The following is an 18582-nucleotide window of genomic DNA, read 5'->3' as shown; positions in this document are numbered from 1 at the left end:
GTCCTATGATGTCATAGGGGATCTCTCCATGCACCCAGGACCTCAGCATGAGCCCCGTCAGTCCTGTGGAAGGGTCCCACCCTATAGAGTAGAGGTGCTGCAGGTCTGCAGAGTGGGAAGGCCCTCCTCAGGGACACAGTCTTCACCACATTGCTCATCCTGGGTTCTGAAAGGCCCAGCCCCTAAGTGTAGTGCTGTAGGCAGCAGGGCCTACGGTAGAGCATGGCTGAGACACAGCACCTGTGCTAGCCTTGCCCCCCAAGCTGGGGAGGGAGCTTGGTGAAATTTTAGTTCTTTGCTTAGTGCCTCTGAGCACAGACCTGCAAGTCCAGTTTGGTCCATCAAGGAGCCCATCTCACACAACTTAGGAAGGTTGTGCTGGCATTTACTTGAATTCAGGGACAGCCCAGGAAGATAGGCAGGGCTCCAGTACAGGCCGACTGAGTGACTGCCCCTTCTAGAAATACTGTGTTCTAGGTGGGCCTAGTTCCTCAAGACCTCCTCAGTCCGAGGCACTACAACACAGCCAGCACGGGCTGTTCTCAGGTGAGAGGGGCTGGTGGACTTTGCTGCTGTGTCGCACACATCTGGATCAGGACAGAGCAGATGATGGTGGAACCAACTCCAAAGACTGTGGCTCGTAGTGCGCAAAGGAAAGACACCTTTACCACAGACACAGGTGCCCTCTGAGGCAGGAAGGGGTCTGCAGTTACCGGAGTGTTTATTTGGGGGAGGGTAGTGGCAGTGACTGCCCACTGGCAGAAACAAACTCTTATGAACCAAGGTCAGTACAAGGAAGCAGGAGCAGCTCAGCTGACGACTCAGCGGTCCCACCTACACCAGCATTCAGTCTTAGACCAGAGGCCACAAGAGTCACAGAAGACAGAAGCATGGCTGGACCTAATGGTCCATACGTGAGGCTCATGTCTCCCTGTTGTGGCTGCTGTGTCTCCAACTGGCCAGACTGTACTGTGTCCACAGATCCTGGGGCAGCCATCTAGCCACAGCTTGCCTGAGGTGAACCCGTGGAGCCACACTCTTTCCTCCATGGCGCTTTAACATGGGTGCTTTGTTTACCTGTCGAGGTACACAAGGTAGGGTGGCATTGGCCACTACAGTCCAGGACAGTGGCTGCTGAAGCTCAGGGGTCAGGAAGAGTCGAGAAAGCATCCAGGCTGGTCCTGACGCTTCAGTGGGTTTGGGTGCAGGGGGAGAACCAGTGTGGGCGGGAGGGCTGGGGAGTCCTAAAGAGCCCACCTTTAGGAGGTAGTAGGAGTGCTCACTTTTGGAGAGCCTGGAGCTCAGGAGGTAGATCACACCCTGTGTAGACACCATTGGTGACACTGTACTCTAGCAGCGCTCCAAAACAGGGATCCTGAGGAAAACCAGAGACACACGTGAGAGAGGCCCAGAGGCTCCTGGTGCCAGGTGCACGCTGGAGTTAAGAAGTCATTTCCTGAGACCTGTGTGTCCTTCCCCTTCCCTTTCCCTTCCCTTCGCTCATCAAGACAACAGCAGCCCAGTGTCCCGCAGGCTCACCCTGACAAGCACATGAGGGTTTCCCAGAACGATCAGCAGAGCTTTGGGTCTTGTGATTGCAACATTAAATCTTTTTGAATTGGACAAGAAACCCAAAAAATAACGGTCATCTTCAAATCTGTCTTCATTTGACCGCACCTAGGGACACAAAGAGGAAGAAAAATGGTATTTTAAGGATTTTTCTTGATACTTGAAAACAGAAAGGTTAAGGAGCTACATGACCTTATTTATTTTTAAATGAGACAGGGCTAATATCAGCACTATTCAGTCTAGAGATAGGGAGACCCCCAGAGGTGAACAGGTTATGTCAGGTAGTAGTTTTAGATGGTGTTAATTTTCTCTCTTGCACCTGAGTTTTCTATCTGCAGTTAGCGTGTCTTAGCAATGGAGATGTTTTAAAGATAAATAGGCAGTGGTGTGCGAGTGCAGCTGTCCTCTTGTGGTGCTGTGAAGGCCGCTGAACTAGGGTCTTCTGACACCCGCTCCACTCTGCTCCCTAGCCGTCTTTGCCTGCCTGCCTGCCTGCCTGCTTAGGCAGGGTCTCACTATGTAGCCATGGTTGCCCTGGAACTCACTATGTAGACCAGGCTGGCTTCAAACTCAAAGAGACCCCCCCACCTCTGCTTCCACCCCTCGCGCCTGCCTTTCTTATTCCTCCATGACTGGCTCTTTCTGGTCAGACCCTTTGTACTGGCGCTCCCCCCGGATCCTTGGGTCTTGTTAAACAACGCTTGATCATCAGCACTTTTGGAAACACCTGCGTCTAGGAGCCCCTCTAGCCTGTAGTGCAGTCTTACACTGTGGTCAGGTTCTTTCACTCATCTCAATCTCTCTCTCACTAAATAGCCAGCAATTCCAAGGGCATGTGCATGCGGCTGGCCATAGAGTGCTTACAGTGGAGATGACGATGACCAAGTACTCTTGCCCCTGGAACTCCTCCACCGAGCCAACCTTTATGTCAGTCAAGTCCACGTTTCGCAGAAGGATTTTTATTTTCTCCACCTTTAAAAAAGGTTAAAAGATTAAAATAACATTAAAAAATCAAGATATTTATTATTATAGTTAAACCAAATACTATTACGGTCTCTCTTTCCCACGCATATTCTGAGTACTTGGTCCACAGCTGACAGCACTATTTTGGGAGGCTGTGTAACTTTTAGAGTGGGCTCAGCCAGGAGAGGTAGGTCATGGAGGCTTCTCAAGGGCCTTTCTAGCCCTGTGTCCTAGTCCTCTGGGATGTGAGCATTCTCTGCCACATGCTCTGCTGTTATGGACTATGCTACCCCACCATGTCTCCCCCTCTGTGATGAATGAAGTCCTCTGAAATCATGGGCCAACACGAATCCTCTCCTCCCAGCCTGAGTTGTTTTATCAAGTGTTCTCAAGGTGACATGGGGATATAACAGAAAGTCTGTGTGGGAGAAGTGTGGCCTTTGCAGCTGGTTTACACAGGAACAGAATTATTCTGGAGTTGTAGGTGCAGAAGTGCTAGAAGGCTGTAAGCTTAGTGGATGACTGCTGGAGTCTGGAAGAACAGAATGCCGCAATGTGAACAGTTCCGTCAACTAGGGACAAAAATATGAGCCTAGGGGCATTCTCATTCAAACCACCGTAGTCCCTAAAGCTCTCTGGCATGTGGTGCTTAGAAAGACACACAGGGACCTAGGATGCAGAGCCTGGGACACCACTAGTCCATCATCCACTGTCTGCTGTCACACTGGTTTTGCCACAGTAGCCTAAAGTTAGGGAAGCTCTGCTGCGGCTCAAACTCAGTCAAGCGTCTCCGTCTTCAGCAGCTTTGTTCTGACCTGTTTACCTTCAGATATGGGGACATGCAGGGCTTTGAGGGGCAGTGTCCTGAGTTACGGCTGCTTGATCACAGTGATTTGATCACAGTGATATACACCACTCTCAGACTGTGCCTCTGCAGCCATGCTGGAGGAGTCATGAGGGGGTGCTGGAGGAGTCATGAGGGGGTGCTGGAGGAGTCATGAGGGGATGCTGGAGGAGTCATGAGGGGGTGCTGGAGGAGTCATGAGGGGATGCTGGAGGAGTCATGAGGGGGTGCTGGAGGAGTCATGAGGGGGTGCTGGAGGAGTCATGAGGGGGTGCTGGAGGAGTCATGAGGGGGTGCTGGAGGAGTCAGTCAGCCTTTCTGGCTCCTTCAACTGGGCTGTACAGAAGCAGCTGCTCCAGCTTTGTGACAAGTTGACTATTTGAGTAATGATTTTCAAACCTGTCTGGGTAATTCTTAGTTGTGAGCTCTCAATGCCAACTATTTCCCTATGTATTTTCTTCTTTGGTAACATCTATCAATATGTCTTATCCATCTCAGTTCAGCAAGTGTTTGTTCTTCTAAAACACCTCATGTAATTCAGTGTGCTCTCTCTGCCTTCTACTTTGGAATCAGGATGTGAGCCCTTGGTTTTCCTGCCACTTGGCTTTGGCTCCGTTGCTGTGCTCTCCAACCACAAGCCCAATCACACACTTTCTTTTGTAAACTGCCTTGGCTTTGTCAAAAGAAAAGTAACCGAACACAGCACCTCGCCAGGCTCCAAGGGCCTAGCCAGTTGTCCCCCACAGAGGGTGAGACATGGGAACAGGGCTGTGGAAGGCAGTGTAGGAAGGGAGCTGCACTGGATGGGAATACTGGGGACTAGAGAAGATATCCTTGGTGGGTCTCAGCCAACCTGGTTTCAAAAGATCTGACCATCAATGTGGACATCACTTGCTTTCCTTGCCAAACAAGTGACATTTATAGAAGGAGTTATGTGTGCCTGTATGTGCTACATTTTGATCTGAATATGGGGATAATACATAGGATAGAGGAATGGAAAGACAGCTCAGTGGTTAAAAGCACTGGCTATTCTTCCAGGTGACCCTGGTTCAATCCCCAGCTCAGAACCATGTGTAACTCCAGCCCCAGGGCATCTGGCACCCTATTCTGGGCTCCTTGAACACCAAATAATCATATGGTACAAAGACTTATGTGTAGGCAAAATACTTGTATACATAAAAAAAACATAAAATAATGAGATGAAAACTACCGAGGGCATTCTTTAAAAGGTAGCATGAAGGGCTACGGATGTAGTTCAGTGGCTCTGCCTTTGTCTGCCCTGCACAAGATCCTGTTTGATCCCCCGCACACAACACAAACCTTGTAGCATTTAAGCTTGGTAAAGTAGCGTGTGACAGATTGAGGCAGGATGATCTTGAGCCTGAGGCTGACCTGTGCTGCAAAATGAGAGCCATGGAGAAACCCCATCTTTAAAAACCCAGAAGCAGAGAGAGGGCTCAGCAAGTATGAGCACGCTGCTCTTCCACAGGACCCAGAACTGACTCCCTGGACCGACAAGTGGCTCAGGACTAATTTCAGGGCACCTGAGGGGCTCTTCTAGTGCTCACAGACACGCAGGCAGGCAACACACCCATACACATAAAATAAAAACCAACCTTTAACATACACAAACAAAAGAACCCAAACACTAACAACAGGAGTCTCTGTCTGCTCGTCAGTCCCATGGAAATTAGTCAGAGAGACTCCTAACTAACCTGCTAAACAGCTGTGCAGTGACCACATCAGTGTGGAAGGCCTGGAAAGTTCTGTTCAGCCTACATCAGTGCAGTCTCAAGGACTGAAGTGAGCCTCAAGGATAGACTGATGGCATGTGGCACTGTGTCAGCCTGATGTCACATGAGCTGTTTCCCCCTGAATGTCTACTAGTATCTGTGAAGGGCTTTAGGTCCAAACAAGATCTAGGCAAGATGGTGACAGACAGACAAGTCTATCCCCACAAAGCAACCTTACAGTTGCCCACTCAGTGCTCTGGATAGACCACAGTCTAAGTGTTAAAGTTACTCAACTTGAGTAAGAACAATGGGAATTGTACTGTGGTCTGGGGGGCTCTTCCTCCTGGCGGTCACTATAACCTCAGGGGCAAGCAGCCATGGAGAACCAAGAGATACCCTCAGGCTGGAAGGATGGTTCAGTTCTTAAAAGCTAGGCTCATAACCAAACCCAAACCAACCAACAAAACAAAAACAAGAAAAATAAGGGGTTGGGCTGGAGAGATGGCTCAGTGGTTAAGAGCACTGACTGCTCTTCCAGAGGTGCTGAGTTCAAATCCCAGCAACCACATGGTGGCTCACAATCATCTGTAATGAGATCTGATGCCCTCTTCTGGTGTGTCTGAAGACAGCTAAAGTGTACTTATATATAATAAATAAATCTTAAAAAAAAAAAAGAAACAGAAAATAAAGAGTTGTTCCCAGTACCCACAGCTGGGTCCCTCTGTCCAACAATGACAAAAAGCCCTTCCACTCCTGGAGGTGGGAATGAACACACTACTGGCTAAGGCTGTGTTCATGACTGAGGAGACACAAAAAAGCCTGGACGGAAGCAGCAGCTTAGGAAGACTCACTGCTTTTATTCCAGCATCTCTTGAGATGATCACTTTTGTTGTTGTTTTGGGTTTTTTGTTTTTTTCTGTTTTCCCCCGTTTTTCAGTTTGTTTGTAGGGCAGATTACACTGACAGAGTCTTGTATGTTGAAACATCCTTGAATCTCTGGAGTGAGCCCACTTGATCATGTGGGTCATCTTACTGATGTGTTTTGGTTTTTAAATATTTTTGCATGAATTGTTCATGAGAAAAATTGGTCTGCAATTCTCTTTGTTGAATTTTGTGTGGTTTGAGTATCAGGGTAACTGTGATCTCATAAAATGAATTTGGCAATGTTCCTTCTGTTCCTATTTTTATGGAATAATTTGAGAAGTACTGGTTGTAGCTCTTCTTTAAGTCTGGTAGAATTCTGTGCTAAAACCATCTGGCCCTGGGCTTGTTTGGTTGAGAGACTTTTAATGACTACTTCTATTTCCTTAGGGGTTATAAGTCTATTTGAATTGTTCGTTTGCTCTTAACTTTGATAAGTGTTATCTATCAAGAAAATTGTCCATTTCTTTTAGATTTTCTGTTTTTGTGGAGCATAGGTTTTTGAAGTATGACCTAATAATTCTTAGGATTGCCTCAGTGTCTACTGTTATATTCCCGATTTGTTTTTGATTTTGTTAATGTGGTTAGTCTTTCTCCAACTTTTAGTTTGCTTAAGGGTTTGTCTACCTTGTTGATACTCTCAAAGAACTAATTTTTTGCTTTAATTTCCTTTGAATTGTTCTCTTTGTTTCTGTTTTATTGATTTCAGCCCTCAGTGTGATTATTTCCACTGTCTACTCCACTTGAGTGTGTTTGCGTCTTGTGCTGCTGAACTGCTCGTAGAGACCGCTGCATCTTTTCCCATGTTGGTACTTACTATAATGGACTTTCCTCTTAGCACAGCTCTCACTGCGTCTCATAAGTTTGGGTATGTTGTTGTGTATTCATTTTCACTGAATTCGAGGAAATCTTTATTTTTGCCTTGACCCAGTCAGTCACTCAGTAGAGAGTTGTTCCGTTTTCATGAGTCTGTAGGCTGTTATTTCTGTTGCTGAAATCCAGCTTTAATTCATGGGGTCTGGTAGGATGCTAGGGGTTATTTAAATTTTCTTGTATCAGTTGAGACTTGCTTTGTGACTGAATATGTGGCCAATTTTGGAGATGGTTCCGTGAGATGCTGAGAGGAAGAGGTATTCCTCTGTGCTCGTTAGATGTCTGTCAGGTCATCTGTGTCCTCACGGATGTTGGCTCACTTATTGGTCTCTTCAGTTTCTGTCTTGATGACCTGTCCACTGGTGAGGGTCAGGTACTCAGGTCTCCCATTACTAATATGTGCGGTTCAAGGAATTATTTAAGCTTTAGTAATGTTTCTTTTCCAAATGTGGGTACGCTTGAGTTTGGGGCATAGATGTTCAGAATTGAGACATCATCTTGGTGAAATTTTTCCTTTGATGAGTATGAAGTGTCCTTCCCCATCTCTTTTGATTAATTTTGGTTGGAAGTCTATTTTGTGAGATATGAGAATAGCTACACTCACTTGCTTCTTGGGCCCATTTGCTTGGAAAAACTTTTTCCAACCTTTTACTCTGACGTAATGTCTATCTTTGATGTTGAGGTGTGTTTCTGTTATGTAGCAGAAGGATGGGGTTTTGCATCCATTCTGTAGGCCTGTTTTTCTACTGGGAATTAAGTCCATTAATGTTGAGAGATATTAATGATCAATGACTGTTAATTCCTGTTACTTTGTTGTTGCTGTTAGTGTGTGTGTGTGTGTGTGTGTGTGTCTGTCTGTTCTTCCCTTCTTTTGGTTTTTCTGGTGTAAGATTATTTATTTCCTGTGTTTTCGTAGGTGTAGTTAATCTTTGTGCTGGAGTTTTCCCATATGGGTCTGACATAGGTCCTCTGTAAATGTTATGGTTGTGTAGCTTGGTGTTCTTGTGGGGACAGGGGTGTGTCTGACTCTTTTGCCTGCTTTTGGAACCCTTTTCCTCTTACTAGGTTGCCTTATCCAGTCTTTACAGATGGTTGTGAGCCACCATGTGGTTGCTGGGATTTGAACTCAGGACCTCTGGAAGAGCAGTCAGTGCTCTTAACCGCTGAGCCATCTCTCCAGCCCCTTATCCAGTCTTGATATGAGGGATGTACCTACTCTTATTGCAACTTGATATGCCATGTTTGGTTAGCATCCCTGGGAGGTCTGCCCTTTTTGAAGGGAAACAGGCATGGATCTAGGGCAAAGGGGAAGTAAGGGGAGGGACTGGAAGGAGAGGAGGGAGGGGAAACTGCAGTCAGGATGTAATATAAGAAAGAATAAATAAAGAAAAAACACACGGACTTGTTAGCTATACTAGAGCAATCAAGATGGAAGGTTGCTAGGTTTCCAGAGTGGTGTGGCAATGGCACCAGGCTTACCAAGGAGGAAGGGCAGCCCAGAACCAACTGGCTGTGCGCTCTTAGTCAAGATATTATTGTCTCTGTGCCACCAGAAATACCCATTCTCACCTCTTGCTCCACTTCAGACAAAAAAGACTTCTAACTCATCAGCTCGCTTTCAACAAAGACCATTTGTTCTCAATTACCTGTGCAAGGTAACCGTTCCATTCCAGCTCCTCCTCCCTGTACTTGGTGGTTTGTATACTGTGGGGGCAGAAACTCAACTGCTGAAACTTGTCTTTGGTATGGAAAATACCTCTACTCACAACATAGCTTCAGAACAGGTAGATAAACAAGGATAGTTCCCAGTTGTCACAATCTATAGAGAACTTTACAGGGGCAGCAATGCTGCCTTACAATCCTAAGGAGAAGGGTCACACTCGAAAATGCCAACAGCATTCACTACTTTTGAGAGATACTGGTTGAGGGCTGGGGTAGACAAGATTCATTTTAATTAATTAACTTATTTATTTATTTATTGAAACAGTGTCTTACTCGGTAGCCCAGACTGGTCTAGAAAGCAAATAACCCAGGCTACTCTGTAACTAGCAGCAATCCTCCTTGGCTCAGTGTCCCAAATGTTGTTGCTAAAGATGTGAACTATTATACCCACAAAGCTTTTCCATTATTATTATTGTTGTCGTTGTTGTTGTTGAGACAGGGTCTTACTATATAGCCCTGGCTGGCCTTGTCCTCAGAGATTTTCCTGCTTCTCCTCCCAAGAGACAAAATACCAAGATATCCCACAGATCCTTATAAATACTTATGATGTAATTAACTAAATGTAAAAATAATGCTCGGCCCTGGCTACATACAGTAAGATAGGTGGCTGGTCAGCACCGGCCTGAGCTGTACAGTTTGCCAGTTTCTTATCTCCAGCATCACTTGCACATGATCCTGCTTCTTTGAAAATCTGCTGTTCAGAATGAGCTTGTTTCTGCCCTTCAGACACTATGGACCAAGGCCACAGTGGCTGTGTCTAACAAGGTACAGTCCTAGTGGGCTTACCTGCTTCCGATAGGGTGTGATGACACCTATGTCCTTAGAAGACACTTGACTGGACACATTCCGGGCCAACAGGCAGCAGTAGCGCATGACCTGGACAGCCTCAGCTGGGCTGAACCACGATGGGCTTCTCCCTTCACGCGCCTCGTTTCCCTGAGTTAGTGAGAGGATACAGTATCACTTACCCAGTAATGTTTATCAAGTAGGCTATGGGTTTGGTTTACAGCTTATGTTAACTAGGTTCCCACATTACGTGAGGATTGTACATATGTCTACCTGTGAGACACTGAAAGTCCCTGCCCAGAGTCGGCTCTAACTGGTAATAAAGCTGCTGGTGGCCAATGGCTGGGCAGAGAGACAGAGGCAGGACTTTGAGGTTCACAGGCAAGAACTCTAGGGAAGAGGAGAATCGCCATTGCTGGGGAGGAAAAGGTACTGGTTTGAGGAGTGTAGGACAGAGAAACAAAGACATTGCCAAGATGGCAGAGTCAGGGGTGGGGCCACGAGGGCTGCAGACCTGGGTTTGTGGCGACCAGGATGGAAAATAGGTTTTAGTAAGTAATATTCAGGAATACCGGAGGGAGAAAGAGTGTGTTAACAGCAGGGAGGTTTCAAAGTAGTCAGTCATTGTGTTGCTTAAGACACATTAAATACAAGGCTGTGTGTGTGTTGTCTTTCATTCATGAATCCATAACGTTTGGGTGGGTAGCAAGAAGTGCAAGCACAGCCACAGGGAGGTCAGCCACACCTCAACTATGAATACATGACTACAGAAAGGAACATCCCTACTCCCTTACAGTACATATAATCTAGCAGGACAATTATTAAATAATTTGGAAATTAGGACCATCTTTTTTTTTCTTTAATTAGAAATTTTATTTACCCCCTTTCCTGGTTTCCCCTCCAGAAACCTGCTATTATCTTTCCCTGCTTCTATGAGGGTGCTCCCCCACCCACCCACCACTCCTTTCCCACTCTCTCCCACCTCCCTGCCTGACATTCCCCTACACTGGGGCTAGGACCATCTTTTTAAATAAAGCTTTTTCTCCTTCAGACAGGGTCTTGGTACACAGCCCTGGCTGGGCTGGGACTTAACTACATAGAACAGAATGCCCCTGGCCTGAGTGCTGGGATTAAAGGCATGAGCCATCATACCTGGCTAACAAAACATGTTTTGGGGCAGGGTTTCACCATGTAGCCAAAGCTGGCCTGAAATTTGTTATGTAGATCAGGTTGGCCTCAAATAGAAATTCAATTGTCTCTGTCTCCTAAGTGTTAGGATTAAAGGCCTATGCCACTATGCCTACCCTAGAAGCATATATACACCATACCAGTATTAAGGACTGACTGCACAAATCTACCATTTCCAGGCCAGGAGTAGTGACACATTCCTTTAATCCCAGCACTTGGGAGGCATGAACACATGGACCTCATATATGGTAAAATGATGGTTAAAAAGGTCTTTATTTTATTTCATGGCCTTGCTTTGCCTGCATGTGTGTGTGTGCCATGTCTGTGTCTGGTGCCCTCAGAGTACAGAGAGGGCTGGGGTTACAGACAGTTGTGAGCTGCTATGTGGATGCTGGAAATCAAACCCAGGTCCTCTGGAAGAGAGCACTGCTCTTAAACCTCTAAACCATCTCTCCAGTCCTCAAATTAAAGCTTTAAAAAAAAAAAGATTTATTTTTATTTTTACTTGTCTGTATATTATGTGTAGGTGCCCATGGAGGCCAGAAGAGGGAGTTGATCTCCTGGAACTGGTGTGACGGGTGGCTATGAAATTCCTAATATAGATGCTGGGAACCACATTCCACTCCTTCACAAGGGCAGGAAGTACTCCTAACCACTGGGCATCACTCCAGTCCTACACTAATGCTTTCTGTGCTGAAAGGACATACCCAGTAAAACCGGTCAGTACAGGTAAGGACCAAGCAGTGCGTCTCTGAAGAAGCCTGGGAGTAAAAGCTGACTGTACAGCAGTCCTGCTGGCAATCTCGGAACTGGGGGCGGAGACAGCAGGCTCCTGGGAGCTTACAGGCCAACCAGCATAGACAAACCAGCATGTTTCAGTCAGGTGTGGTGGCATATATCTTTAATCCCACACGTGTTTAATCCCAGCACTTGGGTAGCAGAAAATATGAGTCTCTATGACTGAGGCCAGCCGGTGGACACATTGAGTTGCAGGCTAGCCAGAGCTAAATAGTGAGACTGTTTCAAAACAAACAAACAAACAAACAAACAAACATGTTTAAAAAACAAAGGAAGTAAATTCTGACATGCTATGACATGGATAAGCCTTGAGGGCATTATGATGATGAATGTGACTGCATGATCCCCTTATAACGAGGTCTACAGAGTGGTCAAATTCATAGGGGCTTCCAGAGGCAGGGCCAGTGGGGAAGTAAGAGTTTTAATTTTGCAAGGATGGGAAGGTTCTGGAGATTGTTGGCTAAGAAACACAAATACACTCAAAGGTACTGAACTTCACACTTAATGGTTAGCACAGTGAAGTCCGTGATGTGTGCCTCACCAGGATCTTACACGTGTGCAAAGCTGGCACGGTGATGCACACCTGTAACCCCTCACTTGATCTCATGTGAAGTCAGCTGGCTACTACTGAGAGAGAATATGTCTCAGAAAACACGACAAAACAAAAAAGTAAATACCAAAGCTATACTAAGTTTTGAAAAATTATTAATTTTATGTGCATTGGTGTGAGGGTGTCAGACTCTGGAACTCACAACAGAGAGTTGTGAGCTACCATGTGGGTACTGGGAATTGAACCAGGATCCTCTGGAAGAACAGCGACTGCTCTTAACTGCTGAGCCACCCTCTCCAGCCCAAGCTACAATAATTACTTTTCAGAATAGTGTTTTAAGAGATATATAATTCATCCTTTTGTTACCTATGACCCTTATAAGTATCTTAAATATTAATGAGAAAAAAAGCTTACAGCAAAACTTAAAAAGATATTTTACACACGTGCACCATACATGTGCCTGGTGCCCTCTGAGGTCATAGAGAGTCATCCGATGTTTTGGAATTGGTTACAGATGATTGTGAGCTGCCATGTGGGTGTTTGGGATTAAACTCAGACCCCCTGCACGAGGAACAACTATTCTAAAACCACCAAGCCAACTTTCCAACTCTCCATTTCTATTTTATTGTTTAAGACAAGATCTCACTATGTAGTCCTGACTGGCCTGGAACTCGTAAGAAATCTTCCTGCCTCTGCCTCCTGAGTGTTGAGATTGAAGGTGGCACCACCACACTGGGCTTCAGAATTTTTAAGCTGATGAGAAAAAAATCAGTAGCAAATATAAGGAAAATGTGGAAACAATAGAAAGAAAGGTAAAGAAAAAACAAAACCCAACAAAGAGAGAGCTGATTTGACTAAACTGGATTAAATATGACATCCAGGTGCTTTTAAGAAAAACCCAAAATAAAATACAATGAACGGGCAGACATGGAGACAAAGCACTTTAATCACAGCACTCGGGAGACAGAAGCAGGTGGAGCTCTGTGAGCTTAAGGCCAGTCTGCTCTACAGAGTGAGTTACGCCCAGACAGACAGACTTCCACGGTGAGACCCTTGTCTCAAACCAATCAAACAAAAACACAAACTACAATGAATAAAAATGGAGTTCAAAGCCACCCTCTGCAATGGGTTACAAAGACCCTTTCCCAAAACACCCAAAGCAAACAAAAGGCCCTAACAAAAAAAGAAATGAGGGTCAGACATAGTGATGTACAACTTTAGTCATGGCACCCAGGAGGTGGAGCCAGGAATATCTCAGCGAGATCAAAGCCAGTTCTTTCCAGGCCAGCCAGAGAGCCTCGTAGGGATACTCTATCCAAAGAGATACCAACCAGCCAGCCAGCCCGCCCGCCCGCCCACCCACCCACCCACCAACCAACAAGAACCAAACAACCGAACCAACCAGCCAACCAAGCAAAATGAAAGCAAAACCAAACAAAAAACCCCTAACCTGTTAATTAGGCCTTAAGAAAAGTACTTTTTTGTCAGATATGGTGCTCAAGTCTATAATCAAAACATTTGGAAGGTGGAGCAGGAGAATGCAACATTCAAAGTCAATTTTGGCTACACATACACACACACTACACACACACTACACACACACACACTACACACACACACACACACACACACACACACACACACACACACACACACACACACTTTGTCTTTGTGGTATTGAAGACTGATCCCAGGATCTTATACATGCTAGGCAGGATTTCTCCTAACAAGCTGCATATTTTACATAAAATGCATACTGGAAACTTTAATTTACTTTAACTTTGTAGTATGTTTTGTAACATACCAAGTCTAATGATTAGTTTTTGACAATATTAAAAATTGAATTTAGAGCTATAGTCATTTCTTCAATAAAACATTTTGAACTGTCAGTAAAACTGTTGTCATAAAAGCCTGTGCTGATTTTTGTTTTGTTTTTGTTTTTAAAGCCAAGGTTTCTTCTTCTCTGTGTATCTCTGTCAGCCCCGAAATTCACTCTGTAGATCAGGCTGGTCTTGAACTCAGAAATCTGTGTGCCTCTGCCTCCTGAGTGCTGGACTTGAAGGTGTGCGCACCGTCTGGCACACCTGTGGTGATTTTCTTTAATTAGACTATATTAAATATATATGTTAATTTGGGAAGAACTGACATCTCTAAGACCTTGAACTTCTATTTGTGATCACGCCTTCATGTGCTCAAGCAAAGCTTTATGCCTTTGCTGCACAGGAGCACTGGCCGTGCCCCACGCTAGCGCACACTGGCATCTCCCTTCCTCTCACACTGCCGTTTGTCTTTCCTGATGCACTACAGGCTCCTGAGGATGGGCCGGGTTCCCAGACCCTGAGGAGGGTCTCCTGGGGAAGGAGCTCACCAGGGCTGGTTAAGTACTGACCAACAGCCTTAGAGAGGGTGCCCCAGAGACACCAGCACACACTTCTTCAAAGACACTTCTAACAGGTTCAGACACCTCTTTTCTAAAGGTTTAGAGAGAAAATGAGGCAGAGAATGTGTACAGAAAACCTGGCTGTGGGAGAAAAGGGCGATTTGACACCCATCTTCCCGTCTGGGTGTGACACCATTCTGGAACATAACACAAGTCCTCTCCTTTTGAGAGGATGAATATAAAACCTGATTTCTGGTTCTGATAACTAAATTTGTAATACAAACTGCTTTAGTGATATGTGCAATTTACTTTAGCTGGTGAGCATCTACACCCCATTCTGTGAGATCCTGCAGGAAGGAGACTTCTCATTCCCTGACCTCTGGATCTGGGGGTTCAGTGCTTGGCTGGCTGGTTCTCATGGGCTCTCAACAGACTCTGATCCTGATGGTGGGGCCAGTACTGTTGGGACATTAAACCTTGCAAGGTGCCTTACATCTCAGTCTTTCTTTTTCTACTACAAGACTTATCTTCATTTTTCATTATGTGTCTCTGTATCTGTATAGTAATGCAAGTGCTCATGGAGGCTAAAGCCATCAGACCTAGAGCTGGAGTTAAAGCTGGTTGTATGCCACCTGGTAGGAGTGTTGGGAATTTAACAGGGGTCTGCAAGAGGGAGACACACCCCTAACCACTGAGCCATTCCTCCAGACTTCTAATCCACGGTTTTAGCTATTGGACACTGGCCTGTGTCTCCTCTCAGAACCCAGTATTTGTCTAATGTAAGCATCAAAGGATACTGGCCTAAAACAACCACTCTTAAGTCCTTTCTGTATGCAATCTCTGACAGGAGAGCTCAGCGGCAGCCCCTTCTTGATGCTTTACACCTGTCTTCCCCACCTCAGGCTCATAGGGAATGCTCGGCTAATAATACAGTGCAGACTGGGACACACGACCTTGAGAATCACATGAGATGCTTTGAGCCAAGCTGCCTCTTCTTCCCTTCCCTTCTTGCCTCACCTCATGCAAGAAGTACTCAGCAGCCACGGCAGACTTACCCTCACTCCATGGAAGATGAGAGGGAAGCCTTTTCTGGGCAGCTTCTCCCAGCCCAGCAGTGAAGTCACTACTTTGGGATCTGCACAGACCTCAAGCTCCCTGTGGTAGAACAGGCGCGAGGGCAGTGCCAGCAGAGCCGAGTGGGACCTGTAGTTCTTCACGAGCTTTGTGACCTGTGGGGAAGAGGCAGGCAGAGGCTACACAGAGTCAGTCATCCAGTTCCCATCCACCTCGTGCCCCTGTTGTCCCTGCAAAGCATATTTGAAACTAACCAGCTTAATGCTGACTCCATGGGGTAACCTCCTGCTCCTGCCTGGTTCTCACTATTAACTTGAAATCTGATGCCAAGCCAAGTTTCTCAGATGACTTTGAATCTCAAGGAGGGATAAAGGCCTCTTTTGTGAGTCATCTTAGTCCTGACTGTCGAGTGTCTCTGAGTGGATGCCTTTAAATGAAGCCCTGTACAGCTCTGACTTAGTGCTGGAGGCAGTAAGAGCTGTTGTGATAGTCCCTGCTCTTTGGTTATGGGGACAGCACCAATATGAGGAAAATGGTTTTCACTTCCAACTGCTTGGGGAGTTGGTGCAATACAAGCCCCTGCACTTGTTCCTGGCTGTGACGGTCAAATGTCACTGTCAACTTGAGAAGACTCGGGATCACTGAGGAAACAGCTCTGGGTGACTGCTGACGGTTTCTAAAGAGGTTAAGATAGAACAACCTTTGAATATGGATGGCACACTCATGGCGGAAGTCCTGAACTAAATGAAAAGGAACATGGAGGAAGCCGGATGGGCACCAGTATTCATGCCTTTCTCTACTTCCTTAGGACAGATGCTTCATGCCACCATGCCTTCTCTGCCATGTCATATTATCTCCTCAAATGTTAGCCCAAACAAAGCCTTTCCCTGTGAAAATACCTGACAGTTGTCCTCTAGGCAATTCTGTTCAAGCAACTGAAGTATAATAGCAAATATCCTGGAAAAATGCCCACTAGCCTTAGGGCACTAACTATATCTTACTCCAAAAAGAAGAATGTGACCCCCTGTGAAGAGTCATACCAGCTCAGAATAGTACAGAGAACAAGGGAAGGAAGAGGAAGCCATTTCTTTTTCAACAAAGAAACTGTATGTCCCAGAGTGCACAGGCGATGGGTGAGGATGTTGTCTCCTATGCTGTGCTTCTCAGACATCCTCTCTGAGCCAACGGACACCATGCTGCGCCTCATCCTGGGGCACCCATGTGACTCCTTTGTAGTTTGAATAAGCTTTTCCTTTTCCACCCGTGCAGTGGTCTAGTCTGATGTTTCCTTGAGCTCTTACTTATGCCCAGAAACTGTGCTCAATGCACAAGCAGCAGAATACAGGGAACATTCCCCACAGGATGCAGGGCCAGGCCTTCTCTTCCTTTACATCAAGTTACATGCCATTTCCTGCCTTCCTACATTCATAAAATAAGGTGGATTTAACTTCTTTCACTGTCTTGAATCCCAATCTCCCCAGCATCTGTGGTAAAGCTGCTTGGCATCCTCTGATCCAGGCCGTGAGTCCTGTTTGCCACCCTCCCAGGTATCTGTGGACCACTCTGCTGAGCATGCTTCCTAAGGTGAGGAGAGCTAGGAGCAAGGTGTGTGTGTGTGTAGGTTGGAATGCATCTAGTTCTCCTGTGCAGAGGTCTCTGCTCACATATTTGACTCATGGGCAAGGGAAGGTAGGTGAGCAGTGTGGCAGAGGCCCTGCTGGCCTGGCCTCAGCACTGTCTGCTCCAGTAAATTTCTGCTCTTTTTCTATTTGTGTGACAAAGCAGAGTTTGGAACTCACCAGCAGTGGGTTGTATGCACCACAAGCACCAAAGGCATTTTCATCTCTCAGGTACGCTGGTCTGGACATCAGCCTCTCCAACATGGACACATTCAACCCATAGGCCATGGCCAGCCTAGACTTGATGACTGGGCCAAGTTGCATGGGGTCTCCAGCAAGCACGATCTGTAGCAGATACCAGGATGCTGGTTAGTGGGCAGCAGACAGGCTCAGGTCCCATAAAAGTAGGATAGCTTTGGGAATGGACAGGAGGTGTTTCTGAATAGGTTTGGGGGTGGGACTGTGTACTCTGGTTATGTGGAATGAGCTGGGAGGCTGCGAGACCACGGTGGACACAGCTAGACTTGGCTATGGCCTAGACAGAGAGAAGTGGGAGAGATGACTGGATGGGTTTGAGACTCAGGCTCCTCCATGAAGCAGTCACTGCCAGCTGTTATCAGTCCTGACACAGCAGTCAGTGGAGTGAGTGAAAGCCTCAGGGATACAGCCTGTGTGCTGGAATTTTCTGCTGTACCTGGCCTTAGAAACTACCCTTGGCTTTTTCCCCAGAAGGCTTCATACATACTGACCACTAAGTATTCTAATTAGATCGATCCTTCTTCCATCCTTAGTCCCTCAAAGGGTACTTGTTTCATAGAGTCTAGTGACTGAAGGGAGGGACGCCAGGTAACCTCTCAGCTGGGGTACAGAGAGAAACTCTCTAAGATAATAATCCTGCCACTGAACAAAGCACCACATAGCAGCTCAGATGGGGATCTTCGAGGAACACACAATGTTGGAGGGGCCAGGGGTCTGAGGGAGAAGCTCTGAGAAGTGTAACGGAAGGACAGTCAGACCCTAGCAGGGCATGAGGCTGTCCTCTCCTCTCTACCATGGAGGGAACACCCAAACTAGACACTTCAGCTGTTGACTCTGCATTGTGTCCCCTGCCTGCCCCGTGACTACACTGGCTCTTAGCTTCTGTTCACACACGAGTCAACAGTAGTAAGCAAGGCTCTTCCCAGATTCCCAGGGGCCTACCCCTGAGGCTTGACCCCTCGAAGGCTGTGACTGTCACCAAGAGAAAACAGCGAGAGAGAAAGACAGATCTTACCTGGCCATTGATGTCTGAAATCAGTCCCAGTGGGATAAGGCATTCTGGCTCACTTGCCTGCCCGGCCTCGTCCACAAACACGTGTGTGAAGTAGCCAACTCTAGAGTCAGAAATGTCCATGGTGATTCCATCACACTGCTTAGCAACTGCTTCCTAATGTATGGGCAACGCTCTCTTCTGGGGTGTTCAGAGCATAGTGGAACTCTCCAAGGAAGGCAGCGTATAGGTACCCCATGACTGGGTCACAGAAGCTGTAGGTCTGCTAAGGCATTCACATGAATCCCTACCA

General features: G+C 46.4%; 1 protein-coding gene and 1 long non-coding RNA gene across 6 annotated transcripts in view; one reads left to right on the top strand and one right to left on the bottom strand.

The window, feature by feature from the left end:
- LOC120093824 (uncharacterized) overlaps nucleotides 1-18582 on the top strand; it is a 53376-nt gene that overhangs the window by 19312 nt on the left and 15482 nt on the right. The window lies entirely within an intron of this gene.
- The window catches only part of Mov10l1 (Mov10 like RNA helicase 1), a 65599-nt gene continuing 47087 nt past the window's right edge, over nucleotides 71-18582 (bottom strand). Inside the window, 8 exon segments of one of the 4 annotated variants that reach the window (NM_001427488.1) lie at nucleotides 71-1077; nucleotides 1284-1375; nucleotides 1540-1677; nucleotides 2434-2541; nucleotides 9412-9561; nucleotides 15383-15556; nucleotides 17201-17365; nucleotides 18294-18393. In NM_001427488.1, coding sequence (NP_001414417.1) covers nucleotides 1074-1077; nucleotides 1284-1375; nucleotides 1540-1677; nucleotides 2434-2541; nucleotides 9412-9561; nucleotides 15383-15556; nucleotides 17201-17365; nucleotides 18294-18393 — 931 coding nt within the window. In that variant the 3' untranslated portion in view covers nucleotides 71-1073. 4 annotated transcript variants of the gene reach the window in all.

This window comes from Rattus norvegicus, chromosome 7 (genome assembly GCF_021556685.1).
Source record: "Rattus norvegicus strain SHRSP/BbbUtx chromosome 7, alternate assembly SHRSP_T2T, whole genome shotgun sequence".
Classification (NCBI taxonomy): Eukaryota; Metazoa; Chordata; class Mammalia; order Rodentia; family Muridae; genus Rattus; species Rattus norvegicus.
This window is presented reverse-complemented; position numbering and strand designations above follow the sequence as displayed.